Source organism: Tamandua tetradactyla, chromosome 26, assembly GCF_023851605.1.
Source record: "Tamandua tetradactyla isolate mTamTet1 chromosome 26, mTamTet1.pri, whole genome shotgun sequence".
Taxonomy (NCBI): Eukaryota; Metazoa; Chordata; class Mammalia; order Pilosa; family Myrmecophagidae; genus Tamandua; species Tamandua tetradactyla.
In genome coordinates, this window is record NC_135352.1 from 27,089,036 (window position 1) to 27,115,333 (window position 26,298).

Sequence of the window (26,298 nt, forward strand, 5' to 3'; positions counted from 1 at the left end):
ATAGAGTTCCCATTCACAGGTGAGTCAGTGACAACATGGAGGAGGGAAGGGATGAAAAATGTGGTCTAAGTGAACAAATGTATGTTTTCTCTCCCTAATCTGAATTTTCCAGGATAAAATCTTTCCCTATAAAATCCAACTTTTAAAATAAATTGAGAGGGAAAGTAGTCCAACCTACCTCACCACTGACAATGGAGGCTTTCCACATGCCCAGGTTCTCACACCACCAGTCCGTTCTCGCCATGTGCAGCTGCAGGTCCGTGCGCTCTTTCTCCATTAGGATGATTTCATCCTTCAACTTGGAAACAATCTGCCTCAGGGAAAAAAATCCTACGAGTTATGAAACCACTTAAAATGCCATGCTCACTGTCTCCTTGGATCTCTTTTATAGAAAGCCTCGAGAGTTGTGCAACTTTGCAGTTTGAGGGCAGCAGTTGTCCCCTAACTCCCCCATAAGGGCTCTTCCTCAGAAAGCTTGCGGGAAGCACTCCCTGCCTATGCCATCATCACCCTGCATTTTTCATCAGTAAGTGCCTGTGTACTTATTGTTTTATTTTCATACGGATATGTTTTAGCTCCACAATGGCATGTTTGCTCCCTGAGAGCAGGTACCAGGCTCTTATTTTTCACTGTAGTCTGTGATGAGCATGGCATCAGGCATTTACTGTCACTTTCCTGTGATTCTTCCTGGCTCATGATTTACTGTTTGTATTAACCTGGAATTGGACAGTTTGCTCTAGACACACAAAACCTATGCAGAGAAAAAAATATAACCTGGGTAACAGATTTCAGGAAATCAAGCTAAAAGACTAATTTCACATCTCCAGTAGCAAATAACACTGCTGATGTGGAGACCAGTGAGAAAGAAGAATGGTTACGCAAACCCCTGGCTTCCTTTATTGAGGACTTCTATGTACACATGGAAACATGAGCTGATTCATAATCAGATATTTAATCCAGAAAAGTCCTTCAATAACAGGATTTCTTGGTGTTGCTGTTTGACATACCAAAACTCTTTAATCATGAGTCTAAGTCTTAGGTTTTAAAAAATCAACTAAATATTAGATATCATACTTTATTTTTACCAACACGAATGAGAAACTATAAAACGAGGACATTATTTCCTTCTGAAGAGAAGTATCAGCTCCTTCCCATTCTTAGAGACCCTTTAAGTCCTGTACACAACTGCCAGAAGCAGAGAGTTACCTTGAACAGTCTGCTGACAACCTGATCCAGCATGAAATGTAGATGGCTTGAACTATAATTAAAGACTGGTGTTCAAATTAAGACAAAATATCAGTAACTTTCTCCAAGATTCTTTTTTTTAAAAATATTTTTATTGAGAAATCTTCACACACATACATTCCATATCCAAGATTCTTGATAACTTTTCATGCAGCTGTAAACTCAGAAAAGTTATTTAATTTCTTTTAAGAATGGCTAGGGAAGAGCTTTCAACCAATAAAAATTCAGATCAAAAGTAGCTCAATGAATATTTTCTTACTCATCTTTCTGTTACCCATAAACATTTTAATTTATCATGAGATTAGTCCTGATAAATAAACTATTCTTAAAGAACATACTGTATTGCCAATACTAACTATCCACCATGCCAACTAACACTGTTTCTCATATCAAAGATGCTCTTGTCACCTGGGAAACTGCAGAGCTTTCTGAGTTGTAAACTTACCAAGTGAGAAAGATTCATGCATGAGGAAAATGAACCTATTTCTTATGACAACCCAGGAAACCTGGCGTTTCCTTATCAGAATACCACAAACGATTATTAAAGTGACTCTCACGTTAAATTTCCTTTTCCCTCACAATTCTATAGAAAGAGAACTACTAACTGAGATCACATACCTTTGCAGGACTTTCTTCATTTTTTCTTTTCTTTTTTAAAAGTAAACCCACTAGTTTAACTAGACAGTAACTGGATTATAAATGAGTAGATATTTTAACTGTACATTTTTAACAGGCTAAAAATTTGTCTTCCTTACATCTTGTTTCAGGCATAATCTACAAAAGCATTTGAATATTCATGAAAGAAGTACCGAAGATGGTCCAAGAGGGTTAGGTACTCGTTTACAGAAAATCCAATACTACTTACTGAAATTAATTCAACATTGCTTTTCTGTTGACCTGCTTGAAACTCTCAAACACACTTTCAAAACACACTGGAAGGAAACAATTTGACAAACCAAAGGGTGTCATACACACCTTCATATTGGACTGCACAGTAACAGACACACAAAGCAGAAAGTCACACCACACCTTGAGTTTGAGAAATGCCACTTAATGAAAGGTTTTTACATGTTTAACTTTTAAATTTCGTCAGCTTTTAGCAAAACAATTTACTTGTTTTCATAATTCTGTGAGGTTGTCTAAATTGTACTCGAGGCATTTGAAAGGAAAAGTGACTGTCTTTAACATATTTTCAGAAATGGCCTTGGCATGGAGGAAAACTTTGTCCACTTTCCCCCAGGGTACTTAGGCCAAACACAAAGTTATTCGCAGTTGACTGGGAAAGAACTGTAAATCAAGAGATTAAAGACAAGTCCTTTTTTAATTTGCTTCTAACTAGAAGCAAGAAAATAACATTGGAACTTGCCCACAGTTAAAGTTCTTTTTAAAGAAACCATGAAACGTCTCATTATAAACTCTGAAAACTCTACCTATCAAATTAGACAAATGGAAACTTTTAAAGACAACCTTGGAAGCAAAAGAGTTACCTTCTTGTCAGGTTTTGGTGCATTTTGAATAGAATTTAGAGCTTGCCTTTTATATTCAAGTTTCTCATTTAGTTCTCGTAGTTTATTTACAGCAAAACTGGCTTGTTCATTAATCTGACTGGTAGCTTCATCTACAGCTTCTTCACCAGCCTCACCTCCCGGGCCCTGGGGGAAAAAGTCAAATAAATTACTTTATAAAGATAAATATTTAGTGATTATCATCTATTATACAGATTCTATATCATTTCAATATACTGTTCCAAAGTACTAGCTTTTGGAAAGGATGGAAAGTAAATACTATACAAAGAATGCTTAGAAGCAGTCTGTTTTTCCTCAGCAAAGAGAAAATCAAAGTGTTTGGAACCAAAGTAACCGGTATTCAGAACTGCAGTGAAAAATGAAATATTTAATAGTGTTAAGAAAGGGAAAAACATTTCTGGGCCATTTTTTTTCACCAAATGTTATAACTGAGAGAATCTGCATGGAACATGAGAAGGCAACTGTACTATCTTTCCAACTCAACCTGAATATTCTATGCCTGATCATTGACATGGAACACTAGATGTGCCTTCCCTTTCAGTCTTCTAGGAATATGAAAAACTCATGCAAGTTCCTTTAAAATAAAATTCCAAATCCCCACTCATAGAAGTATATTTAGTGTATACTCTGTTCCAATCTTTCTCTTGAGGATGTATTTCACAAATCAACAGGTAGATTATTTTACAAGTAAAATGGCTAGAATTTGAAAATGACTTAAAAATTCATAAAGAGCTAAGTAATTACCCCAAATCTCATCTGTTAGCCTCGTGAGCAGTAAAGGCATGCAGGGCACTGAAAAGAGCTGCTGAGAACCACCTCTGAGTTTGTTTATTCCTTAACTTTCTTGTAGATCATCTTCTCATAATTTTTTATTAATTGCAACAAAAGTAAATGAAATTTTTTTCCAGAGAATAATGAAATACTGATAATCTTAGAAAAGCAAACTGTTTTCATTTTTGTCTGTTCTTTCTAATTCTTGTCCACAAGTACTTTTATTATGACAAAATTATATACCTTGAATGTACTCAAGTGGGAATTCTGCCTTTTCATGTAACAGACAATGTTGCAGTTTGAGAGTTTTAGTCTTCATAATTATAATCTGTATGGCTGCATAGTATTCCACTGAATTGATAAATTACTGAAGAATTTTCCTACTGCTGTTTCTTCTATGGGTTGATTCTTTAGTACATCTGTTTTATCCCAGAGATATTTAAAATGAACCCCATTTTACATGCAATTTTTCCTACATTTAATATTATTTTCTTAGGATAGATTTCTAGAAGTGGAATTACTGGGTAAGAGTAAGAGTTTTCAAAATCAGTAATACATGTTACCTTTCTTTGACTGCTAGGTGAAACTGGACATTTAAAAAAATGTTTGTTTGCTATTACCTCTTGAGTCAACTGTCAGTTCAAGTTCTTATTCAATTTATCTGTTGGAATACAGATGTTTTCAATAATTTGAATAATCTTTCACAGTATTTGCATATTAACCATTTTAATTTTTCAAGCAGAAAGATAATACAGTTAAAACAATGGGGACCTATCTTGAAAATAAAACACAATGAGTAATGAATTTAGGACTACTCAGTTGAGTGATTTTATACATTCAAAATGTAAAAAAGCACTGAATTATACATTTGAATGCGGAGGAAAGGGGAGACTCTAGGTTGCATACATGTAACTAGAACAAAATAAAAAGAAAACCAACATTAGGACGTTCAACACAAAGAGGAACCCAAAGTAAACAATGGACTAAAGTTAACAGTGCAATTATAATGATATTCTTTCACCAACTCTAACAAATGTTGCACATTAATGCAAGGTGTTAATCAATAGGGGAGAAGGTATATGGGAACTCAGTATTTCCTCAATGATTTTTCTGTAAACCTACAACTTTTCTAATGGCAGATACAAAAAAATGCCCCAAAATAAAATGACAAGACGTCTGGCATTGGCTAAAATGTTGAGAATTGTTGATGCATGCTACTTCTACTTTTGAGTATGTTTGCAACTTCCCTAACAAAAAGTTAAGAATTAATAAAAAGTCTAAAGGAAAGATTTAACATAAAATTTAACAACAGTTTAGAAATCCCAAGCTGATTTCAAATACCATCAAGAGCAAGTCCAAGCACTTGACTCCTCAGGGCCTGAGTTATAACAGCATGATGAGCTGGGTGGAAAGGAATAATCTAAGGAAAATCATAAGTTTTCTATGTAAGAGGACTATAAAACACCTTCATAAATCATAAAACTCATAAAAGTCACTAATAATAAATGAGATACAGCATCTGGAATGATAAAAAATGACTTAATACACAATAAGGAAAAAATTAAGGCACAGGCTGAGGAAGGTGTTGTTTGGAGCATTTACTTCCATCTGATTTTTAAATTCCAAAACAATTTCTTATAACTCCTCTCACAATTCCTTCCTCTCCTCATTCTTACCCCACTCCTTCTCTATTCTGGGGCTGGACTATAGTCCTACTGGTTCTCTTAAATTGGTCTAAGCTACAAATATGCCCCATTCACAGATTCCCTGCCGTCACATTTCAGGACTCACATAATGGGGTGTCTAAGGCAGACAAAGGGCAGGTCCCGCACTCAGAACTGGCAGGTGAAAGCAAGCTAATCAGAAGGACAAAGAGGGAAACAAAGAAGTGCAGAAGACCAGAAGCCACAAGGGAATTCAAGTTTACATTTTACTGTACTTGAAGGCCTATCTCCTGACGGTGCACACCATCTGGTTCATACAAGATGCTCCCACCTAGTCAGAGTTAAAGTGCATTCACTGAAATAGAAGGAGGGAGTTAAGTGAGACTCACCATTTCATCCTTGTCAGAAATCAATGGTGAGACAGGTTTTTCTTCCTCTTTTGTCATCAGTTTCTCATACAGGTCACTGACAATAAATGAAGGATAATATCTATCCTTCAGGGTCTCATAAACATCTCCCTGGATTTTGTAAAACACCTCAATACCCTTATTTCCTACAAGACATTGCTGGATTTCCTTGTAAAGTGATTTTTCCACAGATATTTCTTTGCTCTCCACAAAGAAATTCTGATAGATTTCACCAACTTTTTGTGGAATTTCATTCTGAAAAGACAGAAAGATGAAGAAGGACAAAGGTCAGGAACATCATCTCTGAGGGAGGGCCTCTCCCTCTGCATGTCCTGCATTGTAAAGCAGGAAGGAGACTCTACGATGAACACTGGTACTGGCCCCAATGTGTGGCTTTTGAACCCACATTCAAGGCCAAGGAATAAATGTCAGAACCTGGGAAAAATTAAACAAAATTAAAAAAACCCTGGCTCCTTAAAAAAGTTAACATCTGCAAATTATTTTTTTAATCCTGGAAGGAAAATAAAAAGAATGAGAACTGTTCTCTTCCAGCCATACATTTTTTCATAAATGTCGGTTCCATAAAGATACAATTTTATTGACTGACTTCAATTTAATTTTTTAGCCTAATATAAATAATTGGAAGCACCATTTCTCACCCCAGAAAGAAGTCACTCTAATAATTGTGCAATTTAAGAAGAGAAGAAAAATATTCTTCAGAATGATCACTTATTACATTCTAATCAAGCTTATGTTAGAAAGCACCGCATAAACATTACATTTAGGTCACCAGCCTATTTTTAAAATGCAAACATTTTTTCTTATTAAAATGACTTTTCATTTCCTAGAGATATCTCATTAACTTTAGGTGTATTATACAAAGTCTTCAATAGTAGCAAAAAACCAAAAACAAAGAATAAATATGGTAAATTTAACAAACATCCTAGAACTTTAAAATCCAAATGAGTGTTGCTACGTCAAAATATATTTATTTGAGGAGGCTATATATTCTCATTGCACTGAAGTTTTTCAAATTGTCTTCAGTAGTTTAGGAAAACTCTTTAGACTGCTCTTCACAACAGTCCTTTGAGGGGAGCCCAAAGCCTTTTGGAGTCAAGCCCGGTGAATTGGTGAATAAAATGTGTAATAAAGTTTGCAAACACATTATTGGGTAAAATGAGGAAATTTGTAGCTTGTAATTTAAGAACAAAAAGCATTCTTATGTCAATGATTTAGAAAATACAAGACTGGATATAATGCCTTACCAATGTACTTTGTGAATATGATGTATTTTAAGTTGGTGTTCTATTCTAGAAACACTCAAATGAAATGCAAATAACTAATTCAAAGTACAAACGCTTTGTTTTTTAAATAAACCTCTTAAAATGTAATATTTTGTCATATATGTATTATATTATATATCTTATTATGTACATTAATAGATGTATTACACTTATCTCACATTTCTTTAACCCTAAGTTATATACTGAGAACTTGCCAAGTGCAAAACAAGATGCTTAGTGTTAAGTTCTTTATCTTCATGGACAGCTATAACCAAAAATTTGGGGAGTGGGGTCCCTTTATTCAATCATATATTAAATGTAGCAAAAGGGAAAGGTAGTGCAAAAAATACACATTATGATATTAAAAATGGCACGTTACGTAAATATCACACATTACCATAAATGCACATTACGATATTAAAAATGGCAAGGTTCTGAGAATGATGTAGGTGACGAGACCAAATTTATTAAACTAGCAATGTGGATATGTATGCTTTTTTTGAATAGTTGCTTTAACAAACAACTACTAGGAACTAAATTCAATCTTTTGGTATATTTATAAATCTCTTTATCCCCTTGACTACATGTTCAAGAGCATTTTCCGTAAAAATAAATCTAATTTTATTTGCCATTATGGGCTACATAATGCCAATATTGTAACTGGTTTAAAATATTTTTAATGTATATTTATCTTGTTATCTTCAGTGAAAAAAATATTTATATATATACACACACACAGATACATTGCCTAACATGCAAATTTTCACCGGAGAGTGATTAATATTCTTTTCCGCCTATATGTACTACCTTGTTAGCATTCTTTAAATATTCCACAGACTCCCAAAAACTTATCAGAGCTCTCTTGTCCATTCTTTCCACATATATTCGAAACTGCTCTCGGTAGACTGTGTTGGCCAAGATATCTTCAAATTGAAGAATCTATTAAGGGAATATAAGTAAAAGTTATAGAAAAACACCAAACGCAAATTTTAAATATCAGTTCTTTAATTTCCACGTTCAGAAAAAAATGGCTCATTTTTTAAAGTTGTAATCGATATAACACTGCACATTTAGCAATTGAAATATCTTTTTCTGTACCTTCCTAACTTTTTTTTTGTATGCTGTATGGTGAGGTCACATTTCATTCTTTTTTCCATGTGACTATCTCATTATTACAGCACCATTTGCTGAATTTTTCCTTCCTAACTTTTAAGTGGAATATAACTCACTGAATATTAAAAATGCACATACTCAAAAAAATACCCATATACTATTAATCACTCATTCAACAAATACTTATTTTGCATTTACCCTGTATCAGACAAAGTTCTAGGAAATCAATCAAATAAAAATCCCTGCCCTTACAGGATTCTATTCTAAAAGCAATAGATACCAATAACACAAAAATTTTAAAGTACAAAAGATCAGGAAGCCAGTTTCTAATAGTTTCGGCATTTCTGCTCTTCAACTTATTTTTATACAGAGGAAGAAATCTATTGTGTGATTTTATGTCCTGCTTTTTTTTTTTGTTTAAAACATCACATTCATTAAAAACCCTTTTTGTATGCATAAGGGTTAAAATATTTTTTTCTGTACCTTCCTTTTATTTGCATGCTGTATGGCGAGGTCACATTTCATTCTTTTTCCATGTGACTATCTCATTATTGCAGCACCATTTGTTGAATTTTTCCTAACTTTTAAGTGGAATATAACTTACTGAATATTAAAAATGCACATATTCAAAAAATACTCATATACTATTAATCATTCATTCAACAAATACTTATTTTGCATTTACAAATTATAATTTTATTATAATTGGTCTATAACATTCCATTGAATGAATTTACAAACATTAACTCAACTACTCTCTTGTTGAACACTATAGGTGTTTAATATTTTGCATGATTTACTTTTTTTAATGCCTAAAGAAAAATTTAAAAACCAACCTACTTGAAGACACAGTAGTAACAATCTTCAGTATGGCTTGCCATGATGTGAGGAGGCAGATGACAATAATAATAATACATTACAAAATTAATGAGAAGAAATGCCTCAACTTTAAAAGGAATTTAAGGTCCAGATCCTTGGTTATGAACTAGTAATAAGAAAAGACATCTCTAACAAAGAGCTCGATGTATTTAGAAGTAAATGTATATTTTGAGATTCATGAAATTGGTATCATGGCAGTTGGAAATTTTTCAGAAATGTTATCACGAATACATACAACACTCGCACGTTCTACTTTTCTGCCATCAACAATTTTAAATTCTCACTTAATCGGCTTAGTGGCAAAAAGTTTTATAAATTTCTTGGTAACTGACTAAAGGAGATGGCCATGTCTTATTACCATGTAAGTATACGTATACAATAAGTATTAATGTTATTGTCTTTTTCTAATTTATTAGAGAAGTTGTGTTTACAAAAACATTATGCACAAAATCCAAGATTCGCACATACCACCCCCACCACCTCGCATTGTGGGAACATTCATCACAATTGATGATACAGAATATTATATTAATATTTAGTTTCCATAAATATTTCAAAACGTTAGTATTTAGTTTACTAATTTGGGAGCATCACAGAATCTGTCTTCACTTTTTAAAAACTGTACCAGTGAAGCATTTTGAAGCACAACTCCTAACTGGACATGCTCCAAAGGGGTTTGAAGAAAGACATTTCAACTTTGGCTAGAGATGACTGAACACTCAAAATGCTTTTTTTTTAATTGCACAAATTGCAGGTTTACAAATCATGCAAAAAGTACAAATTTCTGTATACCCCTATCCTCTCCACACACAGAACTTTCTCTATTAACACTTTACATCACTGTGGTAAACTTTGTTATAACTTATAAATCAGTATAATTTTACTATTAACAGTAGTCCATAGTTCACACTAGGATTCACTGTGATGTAATCTGTGTTCTTTTTTTTAATTTTTTCTGGTAAAACATATATGAACTAAAACTTCCCACTTTAAGCACTTTTAAATATACACTTCAGTGGTCTTAATGACAGTCAAAATGTGCTAATATCACCGCAAACTCTGTACTAACTAAGCATTAACTCCCCATTTCCCAGTCCTGTGTCAGCCTTGGCAACCTGTATTTTAGTATGACTTTACAAATTTTCATATTCTAATTGTTTCATATAAGTGAGTTCATACATTATTTTTCCTTTTGTGTCTGGCTTATTTTATCAACATCATGTCCTCAAGGTTCATCCATATTATACATCGTATCAGAACAACATTCCTTCTGAGGGCTGAATAATATTCCATCGTATGTATATACCACATTTTGTTTATCCGTTTATCTGCTGATGGACACTTGGATTGTTTCCATCTTTTGGCCACTATGAACATCTGTTTGCAAGTATCTGTTCAAGTCTCTGGCTTTCAATTCTTTTGGGTATATATCTAGAACTGGGTCTACCAGGTCATTTAGTAATTCTTTACTTACCTTTATGAAAAACCAAATTGTTTTCCACAGCAGCTGCACTATTCTGCATTCTCACCTAACAACAAAGGAGTGTTCCTATTTCTCCATATCTTTTCCAACACCTGTCATTTTCTGTTTTTTTAATAGTAGACATCCAGCAGGTGGGAAATGCTATCTTACTGTGTTTTGTTGTTTTCTTTTTTTTTTTTAATTTCTTATTGTTGTTTTGAGGTGCATTTCTTTAATGGTAAATCTTTTCATATGCTTACTGGCCATTTGTATATCTTCTTTGGAGTAATGTCTATCCAAGTCTTTTGCTCATTTTTAAACTGGGTCGTCTTTCTGTTGTTGAGCTGCATAATTTATTTAGATATCCTGTATATTAAACCCTTATCGGATATTTGGTTTCCAAATATTTTCTCCAATTCTGTAGGTTGTGTTTCCCTTTCATGATAAAATCCTTTGATGCACAAAAGTTTTATTTTTTATTTATCTATTAATTTTGCAGGGGCAGGCACCGGGAATTGAACCCAGGTCTCCGGCATGGCAGGTGAGAACTCTGTCTGCTGAGCCACGTGGCCCACCCATGCCTATCTTTTGAAACTATAAAACTATCAGAATTATTGCAGTTTATTACTGCACCTAGTAACAAACTCTTCCCCTCTGAGAAAACCCAGTACCTCAGGAACTGGTAAGGAATTTGAGCGTATCGGGGAAAGGAATCTACTGCCTTTGTCCAGTAACAGATTAACCAAGTTTTCTACTCCATTTGTTTGTTTTCCTCCTGAAATTCCTCTTGAGCATTTCACTGTGTGACAACTATACAAATGGCAAACGTCTGGGTGACAGGATAAGGAGATGGCACAGTTAGGAGTCAAATATATTACATAATCCTGGGCTTGTTGTGCTCACGGCTTGTTAGATTAAAATTGGTTGTTAAAAAAAGATTTTCTAAATTATAAAACCAATAAAATAAAACAACTAACACGTATTTATTTATTCCTTGTACCATGCACTGTATTAAGTAGTTGTGGGAAGAGGAGCTCAACTCCAGTTCCGACTTCATCCAAGACTTGAGCCCTGACGTGCTACTCTGACCTAAGGTACAATCCTCCCTAGAATTGCGTCCACACATTTGTTCACCTAAGTCCTAAGCCTCCCATGGAGCCTAGCCATGGCACAGGGTCACACTTAAAGAAACAGTGACCAGCAATCAAAAAATAAAAAGTAATTTCTATCTGTATGTTAGATTTTTTTTTAGGAAGGTATTAAAGGAAAGCTAACTCACAGCTCACAGAGCTCCTTTATAAAAGTATCCCTTTCCCCACAATTCCCAACCCTCTAAGTCCTTTATACCCAGAAGTTGTCTCTAAAGTCAATCCCTACTACACACCCCCAGCTTGCCTGGATTTCTTTGTATTGGTTGTTCTGAAAAGTAAACAAGGCCCAAGAGAAGCAGGGGACAGCGGAAGAGTAAATAATCTACAGATTCTCAAGACTCAATTATTGTCTAATTTAAACAAATAATAAGAGTGGGACATGGCATCCATACAGTGTTCTTTCTTGCCTTTTCCTTATAACATAGCTAAAGCTAGAAAAAAGCTTTCAAATACTTGTTTTGCATTTTGCTTTGGAAAATCTGATTATCTGTAGGAAAACATTATGAAAGACTTTGAAATAAGCCAAAAAGATTACTAGGTAATCTTCAATGGAAAACTAGGCCTTATCTAGCATACACTTCTTGTTATCTGGTTCCATATAGGTTTCTACTCCTTTTGTGGTCTACAAGTTATTTCACAACTAATGTAAGTTGTAGTTACTAACACAAATGCAAATTAGGAATGGTAGAATGCCATTATTGCCCTGTGGAGAGACTAGCGTTGCATCTATTTGTAAATCATTTATATATTCCTTATTGTCCTATGTACACCTGTTTCTTTAAATTCTCCTTAATACTAGTTGTAACTCACTAAATAATGGGTTAAATAAAAACTTGCTAGATGTTAATTCAATATTTGTATGAGAGGAATGATTTTTTACCTTTTCAAAAACTGTATCCTTCAACATATCCAGGCTACTCTTATTCCTCACTACCTTAGGCTATAACCAAATCCTAATGGCAGAGAAGAAAGAAGAGGTACTTAATGGACTCAAAGCAATACCCAGCCTCCTCCTATGTCTGAATAACCTACTCAGATGAGAGAACATTCTGAGTTGGCTCTAGTGTGATCTTGACCCAAGGAAGATCTAAGTTGTAAAAACAGTAAGCTCTTTTTCTACGTTCAATATTATTCATATAACAGGAATACCAGGAAACAGAAAATCATTCTTACTGTTCCTAAAAACGTTTTTCAGGAATAGGTTTTGCCTTCTGGTTTGGGACAGGACCACTGGTTAGACATAAACAATGCTGCTGATCCCCCAAAAATATGAAGCCATTATTTCATTAGAGAAACTGCCCCTGACCTAACATATGGTTTTATATATAAACACCCATGAATACCTGTGTTGGCTTGAAACTGTTAAATACCCCAGTAAAGCCATGTTTTTTTAATCCTAATGCAATCTTATGAAGCCTCCATGTTCTTTTAATCCTCATCCAACATTGTAAGGTGATACCACTTGATTAGGTTGTTTCCATGGAGATGTGACAACCCCAATTGTGGGTGTGACCTTTTGATTAGATGGAAATGTTACTCTGCCCATTTAAGGTGGGTCTTATTTAATTTACTGGAGTCCTTAAAAGAGCTGACACAGGGAAACATTTTAGTAAAAGGTCAGACAGAGCACAGAATATTTGGAGAGGCTGTGCCGATAGATGCTCAGTCGGCTATTCTTGAAACGAGCCCAGCAGACCTCACCATGTGCATTTCCATGAGATGCTAAGCAAGCCAGAACCTGGAGAGAGCTGATACAGAGAAGCTACGTGAGGGCCCCCAGGCACTTGGAGAGGAAGTCACTGGAATCAGAAACACAAAGCAATGAACCTGGAGCAAGGAGTTCAGATGCCAGCCCCATATCTCCCCGGCTAACAGAGAAATCCTAGACAACATCAGCTTTTCTTCGGAGTTAAGGTTATCTTTCTGTGGATGCCTTAGTTTGGACATTTTTAAGAAAGACCATAGAATTGTAAATTTGTAACTTAATAAATCCCCTTTATAAAAGCCATTCCATTTCTGATATATTGTATTCCAGTAGCTCAGCAAACTAAAACAATACCTTTCATTTTCTAATACTTGTTAGTCATAAATTCCAGTGATGTCAAGTGTCACTACTACCTTACTCACGGAGGGTACACTGAGCGTTAATGTTTAAAGACTTTCCAAAAGCATTTCCCCAACAACTAAAAACTCTCTATTAGTTTCATTCTTTTAAATTACCTCAAGTGAAGTTTAAAATACAGCTACCACACCGCTGAGAGGCACACTCAACTATAATCTTTCATTTCTGTCCCTGTAAATAATCTAGAGAATAAGAGACCTTTAGAAGTGAGAAAAGAAGTGAACATAGCAAACTGATGAAGATCTGGTAAAAACCTGTCTCAAGGATCTGGGCATTTAGGGGTGGCTAGAACTACCCAGAGAGGTGGTCCTTTAGAATTTTACTTAACTTCACAATTTTGCTCAGGGCCTCTTCTAAAAGGCTCTCATTGTTATGATTCAACTCTTTTCAGGCTCACAGAAAACTCAGTGTTTCAGGTCTTTTACTAAAGGACAAAGTTCCAGCTTTGTTCTAATTTCCTTCTGTCCTAAAGACCTCTGATAAGTGCGTGTGTGCACATTATGTCGCAATCAGTGGTCTCTAAGCAGGAGACAAAGTACCTTCTGGTAAACATTACATGTACTAAAGGCCATGGGATGTCTCAGGCTAAAAGGCAGCCTATTGTAGGCAAATCGTTCTTTATTTCCTTTCAGAGATTTTTATTCTTTTTCACTGCCTTCCAATCCCACCAGATCTGCTTTCCTAATGTGTATTTTGTAAGTTCAATTTTCCTTTTTTTGTGTTGATTACCTCTTATCCAACTAGTTACCTCCTCTCCAGGAAATACATCCACTTCAGACTCAAAACTAGTCCAGGGCTTAGAAGAATAAATATGTTCACAGGCCCCCAAGGTGATAACAAGAGTGACTTAGGCCCAGGACTTCCTATTTACAGACGATTCACAATGTATTCATGAGAATACCTACAACACACTAAAGAGAATATGTAGAATTAGGAGCTTGGAAATGTTTTACCCTGAAACAGGAGACGACAAATGGGTGTCTCTTACAGCCATATCATCACTAAACACACTCCCTTTTAATTAACATTACTAATAATACATACATTTATTGAGTCCTTACTATATACCAAGAGCTGTCCTTATCCTTTTATGATTATCATGAACCTATGGATTATATATAGTGGTTCTGGTCCAGACCTGAAGTTCTGAAGAGTATTCTAATTTGCTAAGCTGCCGGAATGCGATATACCAGAACTGGAACGGCTTTTAAAATGGGGAATTTATTAAGTTACGAGTTTATACTTCTAAGCCTATACATATGTTCAAGTTAAGGCATCAAAAAGAGGTTACCTTCATTCAAGAATGGCTGACATTGTTCAGAATAGCTCCGTTAGCTGGGAAGTCAAGTGGTTGGCATCTGCTGGTCCCTTGCTTTCAGCCTCTGTTCCTGTGGGGGTTCCTCACTTTGCTTCTCCACGGTTGGCCTTCAGCACTTGGCTTTCCTCAACTCTTTTCAGGTTCTGGCTGGCTTAGCATCTTATCATGATGGCTGCTGGGCTCCAAGCACCTCCACACATCCGTGTCTCTCTTCTCTGAAGCAACTGCATCATGGTCAGGTTCATGTGTCAACTTGACCAAGTGGTGGTACCTGTTTGTCTGGTTGGGCAAGTGCTGGCCTGTCTGATGCAATGAGGACATTTCATAGAATTAAATCATGATCATGTCTGCTACATCCACAGCTGATTCCATTTGTAATCAGCCAAGGGGAGTGTCTTCTGCAATGAGTGATGCTCAGTCTAATCACTGGAAACTTTTTAAGGAGGATTCAGAAGAGACGGGCTCTTTTCCTGCTTTGGATGGCAAGCCTCTCCTGTGGAGTTCGTCCAGACCCTCCAGTGGAATCATCGGCTTCACAGCCTGACCCGAGGATTTTGGACTCTGCGTTCCCATGGTCACGAGACACTTTTATAAATTTTATATTTGAAAGTCTTCCCTGTTGATTCTGTTTCTCTAGAGAACCCTAACTAATACAAACTGTTTGCCAAGCATTTACATCAGCTCTCTCTGTCAGATCTGAGGTGGTGGTCATTTCTGACTCTCTCCAAAGTTTCTCCTTTTAAAGGATTCCAGAAAACTAGTCAATATCCACCTGGAATGGTGGAGTTACATCTAATCAAAGGTCATACCTACAACTGGGTAGGTCACATCTCCATGGACATAAGCTAATTGAAAGTTTCCAACCTATAGTATTGAATCAGGATTAAAAGAAACTGTTCCCATAAAACTGAATCAGGATTTAAACATGGCTTTTCTAGGGTACATAATACTTTTCAAACTGGCAAATAGGGCATGGGCAGAGGCCACAGCAAGATTGAAAAACATACTAGGCACAGAGGCAGACATGAATTTTATTGGGACTTACGAACAGGAAAAGATCGTTCCAGTGGTGGGTGTTCAGTAAAAGTCAGCAGCACTCTGTGATGGGAACAGAAATGTATGAGGCAATTTATGATTTCAGAACAAGGACATTCCATATAACATGAGGACGATGGGTCTCTAGTATAATTATTAAAGGGGCTAAGACCTGATATTTACCAAGGTTAGTGTTTAAGATTAAGATAGAATTAAACGTTTTTTACATCTGTAATTACATTCTTCTCCCTCCGGGCAGACTATTTACCTTCTTGACTTCTGTCCCTGGCTAAAGCAGTTTTGTTACAGGTTTTTAGGAGGGGGCCAGGCATCAGACTGCTACAATAAATACTGCCATTTTACAAATGGAGTAGAAAGGCTAACCAATTTGCCAAAAGTTAATTCCTGGCAGAGCTGCGACTAAAAACCAGGCTGACTCTGTAGCAGTCTCTTACCTTTAATAAAATACTTCCCCTCTTCAGGAATTTACCTGATTTGTATTTATGCCAAAAAAAGAAAAACTGGGAAACTAAAAATATGAACGTCAAGAAAGAAAGAGGGATTTAGGGCTCTACAACAACTCTACTCCAGCAGCAGCAAAGTCAGGGAACCCTTTCAGAGTCTAGTCTGCACTCAACAGTGTTTATTTTGGATTAGTGTTGCATCAAATAAATTGATATGAACACTGATCTTAATGAAGAGGTCAGATTTTTACTGCCACTGATTTCCAAATCCCATCTATTTTCATCTCCTCTTTTCTCTTAATATTTTCTTAAATTCTTCCTTCTATCTTTCCATTTTGGGGGCTACCTTATTGAAAAAAAATTAAGCAATACAGGTTTTCAGTTTTAATGTTTGGGATGAAAAAAAAGCAACCATGCAATCAAACTTGTTCTGGCTTTAGAACTAGACCTATCTAGCTGTTCATCTCAGCTCTGCTACTTTCTAAGTCCTCTGATCTCTAGGTAACTCTAACTCTGAGCCTTAGCTTTTTCATCTGTAAAATGGGGATATCGCCCACTTTGGGGGTTTTATGAGAATAATGGCTGTTGTAAATCACAACAAAGACAATAAAAACAATGACTAACCAGGAAAAGTCTGCACTAGGATTTTGGCTTAAAAAGCATCAGGTGCCAAAAATCAGGGTAGTTAAAAGTTCAATTTTAGATGAGTAAATGTGTTTGAAAAGATTAGATTAGATCAGTGATTCTTAATTGGGTTCAAAGAAAGGACTACAAAGGGGCATGAGAAAACTTTTGTGGGTGATAGATACATTTATTATCTTGACTGCAGTGATGGTTTCATGAATGTATACATAAGTGTAAACTTATCAAATGCACACTTCATATGTAGAGTGTATTGTAAGCCATTATACCTCAATAAAGCTGTTTTTAAAAAATAGCATTGCAAATAAAGGCAGTACACAACATTTGCACTAATGATCTGATGTCAGAACATATACTGGGGTTATTTTTCTATTTACTTAGGGCAGAGCTGCCCCAGACAGCTATCCATAGTTGTCTTCCCATGTTGCTTACAACCAATGCAGTCAACTGCAACCCAGTTAGCAGAGGACTGGATTAAAGACCACAGAAGACCTTTCCGCGGGGTAAAATGAAATGGCAGTATAGCAGTTCCATGTGCTATGATGATCTGACATTCTCACCAATCGCAATTACTGTTACAGATTAGAATAAACTATTAAGTAAAAACAAAAAGCACCTGATAAGTATCATGATATAAATATCATGACTACATATATTTGTAAAGCAAGATTAATCAGCTAGCTTCCTGATTCCCATCTCAACAATTTCCCTTCCCTTTAATCCATCTAGAACCTAATTCTGGCTCTTTAAACTACGTTGCCCCTGGCATCTAACACATAACTCCTACACCCAACCTCAAACTCAGTTGACACTAAACCTATCATTCAAAATTGCCATTTAAACCTTACAAGCTCTTCTTGAAACTGTCTCCCCAGCAATTCTGGGCCCTCTACTCTGGAGGCCTTCCTAATGGGGTAATTGTCCTCATTCTTACAAGACTCTGGTTTGCCTCCTTGATCTTCCTTTGGCTCTGTCTCACTGCCTTGCTCCCATCCCCATTCTGCAAAATCAAAACATGACCCCACTCATTCAGTTGGTTCCTAGCTTCAGACCGTCACCTCTCCCCAGCTACCACAAAGAAGATTCATAAAATTCTGTCAACAAAACAGTCTGTCTTAAAATTTCAGAGACTCCAACCTTTGAGGCCTTCTCTCATTTATTTCTTCTGACTCTTCCTACACAGCCAGCCACTCTTGTGGTCCTGCTGGTCTCCATCTGCGCTGCCCCAAACGCATTCCTGTTCTTACACTTCTTGACTGGATTATTACAAAGGCTTCCTAATGCAGATCCTTGACTTAAATCTTTTTGATTAATACTTCTTTAAGTATCAATCAAAATATCAGGTCAAGAAAAAACTATCAAGCAGGAAAAGAAAATATAAGACCAAGAACTGGTTTTAAACCAAACTCAAGGATCAGTTAGTACCCTACAAAGAAAGGGAATAGTGAGTTGTTGTTTACAAAAGAATTCATTATGTTTCCATATCTTGAAACCTCTGCTTCTCAAAGTATGAACAGCGTATTAAAGAGGATATGCTAATTTCATTCACCTGTTTATTTTGCTTTCTTTTCCTTGCAGGGAGAGGAGTCTCAGTGAGAGTCTCAAATTTTGAGTAAGACTTCCTGAATATTCCTACCTATGTATACTCATTAGTTTATGTTTCTCAGTCGATTATTTTGAACATTTAAATGAGTTTTGACAATTAACACACCCCTGAAACCACCCCATAATCAAAATGTAGAACAATTCTCATAACTCCCAAAGTTCACCTGTGCCCCATCCTTGTCAATGCTCCCTGGAACTTCCAGCTCTAGGCAACCACTGAAGTTTTCTCGTCACTATGGACAAGATCTTTTCTTCTAGAGCATTATATAAATAAAAGATACAGGATGTACTCTTTTGTGTTTGGCTTCTTTTGCTCAGCATAATGTTACTGATATTCATCCGCAGTGCTACATGTATCGTAGTTCATTCCCTTTGATTGTAGAGCAATACTCCATGTATAAATATACCACAATCTGTTTATTCATTCAACTGACAATAGACATTGGGGTTGTTTCCAATTTGGGGCTAATATAAAAACACTTCTAAAAACATTTGTGCACAAGTCATTGAATGGTTATAAGTTCATATTCTTCTAGGACAAGAATTGCTGGGTCATAGGATAAGTATAGGTTAACTTTATTGAAAACTGCTAAACTGTAATCTAAAGTGGTTATACATTACAAATATTTTCCATTCTCCACAGTACTATATGAGAATTCCAGTGCTCCACGTTCTTACCTATACTTTGGACTGGCAATCTTTTTAATTTTAGCCACTCTAGTAAGATTATAGTAGTGTCTCATTGTGGTTTTAATTTGCATTTCTCTGATAAATAACTGAACTACTCTTCATGTGCTTTTTGACCATTAGGATATGTTTTTTGTGATGTCCATTACATTTTTTGCCTATTTTAAATTGAGTTGTTTTATTCTTGAGTTGTAAGATCTCTCTCTATATTCTGGATACACGTCCTTTGTCAAATATATCTATTGCAAATATTTTCTCCAGTTTTGGCTTGCCTTTTCCTTTTCTTAATGGTATTTCAGATGACAAAGTTTTAAATTTTTATGAAGTCCAATTTATCAATTTTTTACCTTATGTTTAGTGCTTTTAGTATCCTAAGAATTCTTTACCTGTTGCCAAGGTCGTGAATTCTTTTCTTTCATGTTTTTATCTAGAAGCTTTATAGTTTCAACTTTCATGTTTAGATCTATAATCCACTTAAGTTAATTTTTGTTTGAACATTCTAGGTCCTTTGTATTTTAATTTAAATTTTAGAAACAGCTTGTGAATTTCTACCGAAAACCCCTGCTAGAATTTTTTTTTTTTTTTTTTTAACATGGGCAGGCATTGGGAATTGAACCCAGGTCTCCGGCACAGCAGACAAGAACTACCACTGAGCCACCGTTGCCTGCCCCAGAATTTTGATTGAGACTGCAAAGAATCGTTTAATCAATTTACAAATTACTGATTTAATTCTTGAAGGTCTTAAAATCCATGAATACAGCTTTATTTATGACTAATTTCTTTCAGTAATATTGTATGGTTTTCAATGTATACATACTGTACATTTAAAAAAATTAACCATATATTTCATATTTTAAACCTAATATAAGTAGAATTGCAATTTTAATTTCACTTTCCAATTGTTCAATGCTAGAATATAGGACTACAATCATATTTGATAATGGACCTTGCTACAACCTTGCTAAACGCACTTAATAATTATAGCAGCTGTTCTTAGAGTCCTTAGGATTTTCTATGAATATCATCATGTCACAAATAAATGTAGTTTTATTTCTTCATTTCTAATTTGTGTAATTTTTTTTTCCTGGCTTATTCCATTAGCTAGAACTTCCAGTATAATGGTAATAGGAGTGGTGAGAGAACCTATTTCTGCCTGGTTCCTTATCTTAGAATGAAGACATTCAATATTTCACCAAGAATATAAGTTTAGTTCAAAGTTTTTTGTACATGCCATTAATCAGTTTAAGGAAATTCTTACCTATTCCTACTTTGCTGAGATTTTTCACAAATGGGTGTTTATAATTTTATTAAATGCTTCTTCTGCATCTGTTGAAATAATCACGTGTTTTTCCTTTTGTAATGTGCTAATATGCCATGACGTATACTGATTGATATCTGAATGTTGAACCAACTTTGCATTTCAAGGTTAAATCCTATTTGGTTATGATGTATTATCCTTTTTTATATTGCTGAATTCTATTTGCTAATATTTTGTTAAGCCCTTTTATGTCCAAAGTCATGAGGGACACTGATCTGTAACACAGAATTTTTTTCTGATTTGGTATCAGAGTTATAGCTCATGTGATGAGCTGAAGAGTTAACTCCTCTATCTTTTAAAAGAGTTTGGCCATGATTGATATTATCTCTTTCATAAATATTTGATATAACTCACCAGTGAAATGATCTGAGTCTGGAGTTCTCTTTCTGTGAAAGTCATAAATTACAAATTCATTTTCTTTAATAATCTAGGACTATTCAGATTTTTAGCCAGTTTTGTGTCAAAGAATTCCCCTATTTCATCTAAGTTGTCAAATTTATTTTAAATTTGCTCAGAATATTTCCCTGCTATCCTTTTTTTTTTTTTTCGCATGATGTATGATGGGGGTCACATTTCATTCTTTTTTCACATGACTATTCCATTATTGCAGCACCATCTGTAGATTCATTTTTTGGTGGGGGGGTGCATGGGCTGGGATTGAATCCAGGTCTCCCTCATGTCAGGAGAGAATTCTGCCACTAACCTACCCATGAACCCCCTTGCTATCCTTTTATTGTCTATTGGATCTATAGTGATGGCCCATCACCGCATCACTAGTATTGGTAATTCTGTATCTTCTCTTTTTTTTCTAGATCAGTCTAACTAGATAGAATGCATAAATTTTATTAATCTTCTCAAAGAATTAGTTTCTGCTTATTAATCTCTTCAATGAATTAGCTTTCACTGTTTTCTCAACTGCTTCTCCATTTTTTTCATTTATTTCAGTTTTCATAGTACTTTCCTCCCTTCTAGTTACTTCAGTTTTGATTTTTAGCTTAAGCTAGAATCTTATTCATTTCACTTAGAATAGTTTCTCATTCTAATCTATATATATATAGAATATATAGAATCTTAGGTCATGGACTTAAGATTTTTCTTCTTTTCTAATATAAGCATTAAAAATGATATACGGATATGAATGTATGAATAGATAGCTATGCCAGAGGAATGTCCTATGGACAAAGAAGGGCTGCTGGGCTATCATAAACCACCAGTGCTGTGTGAAGGTCATGGTGAAGGAATTGTTCCATTGGTGAAGGACTCAGGCATGGTGCTCCACCATGGTATGTGCTCAGCTGCCCAGAGGCTCTGGTCACCCTCCTCCAGAGCCCTGGCCTCTCGTCAGCCCACTGCTCCCTCTGTGGCTTGCCCCTGCACCACTGCCACTCCTTCCCTGAATCTTGAGTGACATCACCCTCCTTCCCAAGCTTGCCTCTGAGAAGCTGAAGCCCGCTTCCTCATTGCCCTGCCCCCACGGCTACAAGTGGAGACAGGCAGCTACAATCTCCACACCTCCCAGAGGTGTACCACCATGCCATGGGCCCCAACATTCCATTGGCTGTGTCCCCCTTTGACCTCCTGTCTTTATTCACTTCAGGCTAGCAACACTGTCCACACACCCTGCCCCATCCTCCAACCTGCAACTAATACCCACACAGGCCCTGGCCCCCTTTAATAAACTCATATCCACAAGATACCAACTGTGGGGAAAAAACATAATAAGCTATGTGTACTTCCCTCTAAGCACTTCATTAAGTGCACTGTACAAATTTTGATATATTGCTCTTTATTTCCATTCCACCTAGAATAGTTTCTAATCTCCCTTATGATTCATATTTGACCCAAGCCTTATTTAGATAAAGATTGTTTAATTTCTAAATATTTGAAGATTTTCTGGTACACTTTACATTATTGGTTTCCAAGTTAATTCTGTTGTAGTCAGAGAACATGCTCTGTGTAGTTTTATTCCACTCAGATTAGTTGAAACTTATTTTATGGCCCAGCATATAGTCTTTCCTGGTGAATATTCAATATACAGTTGAGAAGAATGCATATTCTGCTGTTGCTGGGTAGAGTGCTCTATAAATGTCAGTCAGCTTCAGTTCAACGTTAGAGTTGTTCTAGTCTTCCATATTTACACGGATGTTCTGCTTACTTGTTCCATCACTTACTGAGAGAGTGCTGTTAACATCTCCAACTATAATTTTGGACTTTTTCTCCTTTCAGTTCTGTCAGTTTTTGCTTCATGTATTTTAAAGCTCTCTTACTGACTGTATACATTTTAGGATCATTGTAAGTTCTTAATGAACGTACCCATTTATCATAAGGAAATGTTCTTCATCCCAGGTTATATTCCTTGTTTTGAAGTATACTTTGATATTACCATTAGCCACTCTAGATTTCTTAAGGTTGGTGTCTGCATAACATGTTTTTTTCTCTCCTTTCTTTTTCAACCTATCAGTGTCTTTATATTAAAGTTGGTTTCCTGTAGATGGCGAGGTTCAAGGAAAAGGTGAGGTTTTCATTTTGTACCACAAAGCCAAAATTCTTAGAAAGGTATGTCTGCTAATGACGAAATATAGATCTCTGGTGGTTGGGGACATTCTCTCTAAACAAGAGCTCCTTGATGCTGCATTTGCAACTATGAAAAATGCCACAGAAGCACTCTGGTCTTGCTTGGGATGATCCAAAGGTGAAGCAAAGTTTCCTGAGGAGGCTCTAATGGAGATCAGGCCAGGAACAAGTAAAAAGGTACAAGCTCATCATGGGATAAGGAGGCAAGGGAAAGTCACAGATAAGGATCAGAACTTAAACAGAGAGGTAAACAGGAAAAGACCAAGAGACTAAAATCTCAGAACAGATGAGGCAAGACGCCCCAAGCAGAGTTAAATTATACTGATGCTAGCTTTTTTGTGGCTAACAGCCACCTTCGAAGAGGTCTGGAGTTTGCCCAGAAGTCCTGTTCCCGGGTGGTTCAGCCAAGCTCCTCAGGTGTGGGATGGTCCTGTGGATGATTCCTTTAATCCTACCATGCTCGAGGTCTTGGGAAAATAGCCTGGCTTTTGAGAGTAAGGGCTGGTACTAGGTAAGGCTAGAACAGTTTCCTAAGCGCTATGATTTAAGAAATTGGTATCAACATACAGTCCAAAGTTTTGTTTCACAAAACAACTGCTGACAGAGGGCTTAGTGAGGAAGCACTCAGATTTAAGAATTAACCAGATCTGGGCTTTTATCTACTTCTGCCTCTTCTTATCTATGTGGTCTCAGGCAAGTTACTTAACTTAATCCTATTTCTTTACTTGAAGAATGGAGATACCAAGTACATATTTCATATCCTTGGTGTGAGAGTTAAGTAAGATAACATAAAATTCTGCTGACTTCATGGGTAGTTATTTCTATCCAGTTGGTAATGGGTGATTTGATTGGGCCCTCGCAACAATGCACCTGCGGGTCTGGGGGAGGGGTGAGGGATTGACAAATACACACACGTGTGCAGACACATACAAATACCCCACATCTACTGATCATCCCTATTTACATAAGTGACCATTCACACAAGTCAAGGGTGCCAAATAATATAATTCCTTGACTCATAAAAGGAAGCATGCGAGTCTGTAGTTCTGTACCATGTTTCTTAAGTCTAAAAGACTGTATATATGTGGTTACACTAGAGGTTCATAACAAACATGAAATGGCCAAAACAAGAAACCACAAAGTTCTACCTTCTGGCTTTGAGGCCCTTCTCCATCATCCGAAGCCCCATCCTCTGGCTGGTCATAGGCAGGGCCTCCCAGGATTCTGATTCTCTTCTCACACTGCTTCTTTGCCACAGTCAGCTGGTTAATGTACCTTTTCATATTCCTGGCCCTCAGCAGATCAGCTTTCATTGCAGCAGTTTCTTTACCTTGAATAGGAGCGATGGACAGTACCCAGTCAGAAGACACAGTACAAGAGAGGGAAACACAACAACTCTAAACAAGATTAATGTCTAATGTGACACATTTTGAACACAGGATACTAAATCAAACAACCAAACTGAATTCATGCTAAATATATATGCATACTCCCAAATACAATACCAATGAAAGTAATTTCTAAATATGACAGGTCCTTATCACCACTGACAAATTTTACCCAAGCGTAAAACACTAAAACAAAACACAACAAAACCTTCTCCACACTCACAAATTGTGTGTGTATTCATGTGTGCGCATATTTTATAAGTATGCATTGAGTGCTCAGCATGTCAGGAACTGGCTGGATGTTTGGAATTCGAGACTGATTCTTCGCCTTCATGAAACTTAAGAGTCCAGCAAGGAAATGCAACTACGAGTGTGAGAAGGGCTATGAAGCAGGTGTGCAAGTACCACAAATATTCTAACCCAGGCCTCCTTGAGAAAATTATCTTCAAACAAATATGAATATGAGTGGAGTGTGGCAGACAGAGAAGATATCAAGTGTGACAGTGAAGAACATGAAATAGGAAAGAGAACAAAACTTAAAAAAAAAAAGGGAATTGAAAGAAGGCAAGAATAGTAGATACAAAAAGAGATGGGACAGGAGTGGTTCAAAATGAATCTGAAAGTAGACAAAAGCCAGAAGATGCAAAGACTTTTAGTCACAGTAAGAACTTAGTCCAAAAGCACTGAGAAACTTTTAATGGGTTTTGGCCAGGAGTATTTCATAAATAGATTTGTATTTTCAAAGATTACACAGGAAGAAGGATAATAAATAGACTGGTGGTGAAGGATGTCAGTAGGGAAACCAGTTGGGAACCACCACAGTAACAGAGGAGAGCGATACTAATGGCCTCAACAGGGGCCTTGGCAGTGGGAGCAGCAGCAGAGAGGAGTGGAAGGATTTGAGAGATTTATTTAGGAAAACAACTGGTATGGAGTGGAGGACTGGCTGCCAAGGAAAGTAAAGAAAAAAGAGGTAGCAAAGATGGCTCCTGGGTTTCTGTCATGAGCAGCCATGGAGATGGCAGGGTTGATTAGCGAATCAGAAACACTAAAGAAAAAGTAGGTATGTGGAAGATCATAAATTCAATTTTGGACATTGCCTCATTTTCTATTTTCCAAGATGGCCATGATAATATCTCCCATCTCACATGCTCTTTTTGCAGTGTCACTTTGACAATCTTCCTCTGCTAAGTAGGTATGTGCTCCCTTTTCTTGACCCTGGGTGTACCTATGATTATGGCAGAATGACTTTCCAGGCTAGGCGGTAAAAAGCAGTATGCTGTAAAAAGAGAAGTACCAGGTCATAATATGTAACTAGAAAAAAATGTTTAATAACCATAGGACTGTACAACACAGTAAACCCCACATAACCTATAGGCCGTGGTTAATAAATAGTAAAGTTATAATAGTTTCATAATTATAACACGTTACCACACTAATACAGTGTTAAGAATAGGAAAACTGCAGTGCATGGAGGGAGGTATATGGGAACTGTATTTCCTGTATGATTTTTCTGTAAACCTACACCTTCTCTAATAAAAAGACAAAATAAACAAACAAACAAACAAACAAAGGTAATACACCAACTCAGAGCCCTGAGCCACCATGTATGTAGTCCAACAGCCCTGAGGCCCCAAGCTCTGA

The 26,298-nt window shown here is 36.3% G+C and overlaps 1 protein-coding gene across 6 annotated transcripts in view; it reads right to left on the reverse strand.

The window, feature by feature from the left end:
• SNX25 (sorting nexin 25) overlaps positions 1-26,298 on the reverse strand; it is a 185,824-nt gene that overhangs the window by 25,472 nt on the left and 134,054 nt on the right. For 4 of the 6 annotated variants that reach the window (XM_077144246.1, XM_077144245.1, XM_077144249.1 and 1 more), the window contains exons 7-11: positions 24,415-24,596; positions 7,704-7,835; positions 5,596-5,868; positions 2,733-2,897; positions 179-310 (exon numbers count right to left, since the gene is read on the reverse strand). In XM_077144246.1, the coding sequence (XP_077000361.1) occupies positions 179-310; positions 2,733-2,897; positions 5,596-5,868; positions 7,704-7,835; positions 24,415-24,596 (884 nt within the window). Of the gene's footprint in view, positions 1-178; positions 311-2,732; positions 2,898-5,595; positions 5,869-7,703; positions 7,836-15,986; positions 16,040-24,414; positions 24,597-26,298 lie in introns of those variants that run through there. The other 2 variants (XM_077144250.1, XM_077144251.1) reach the window with 2 other exon arrangements.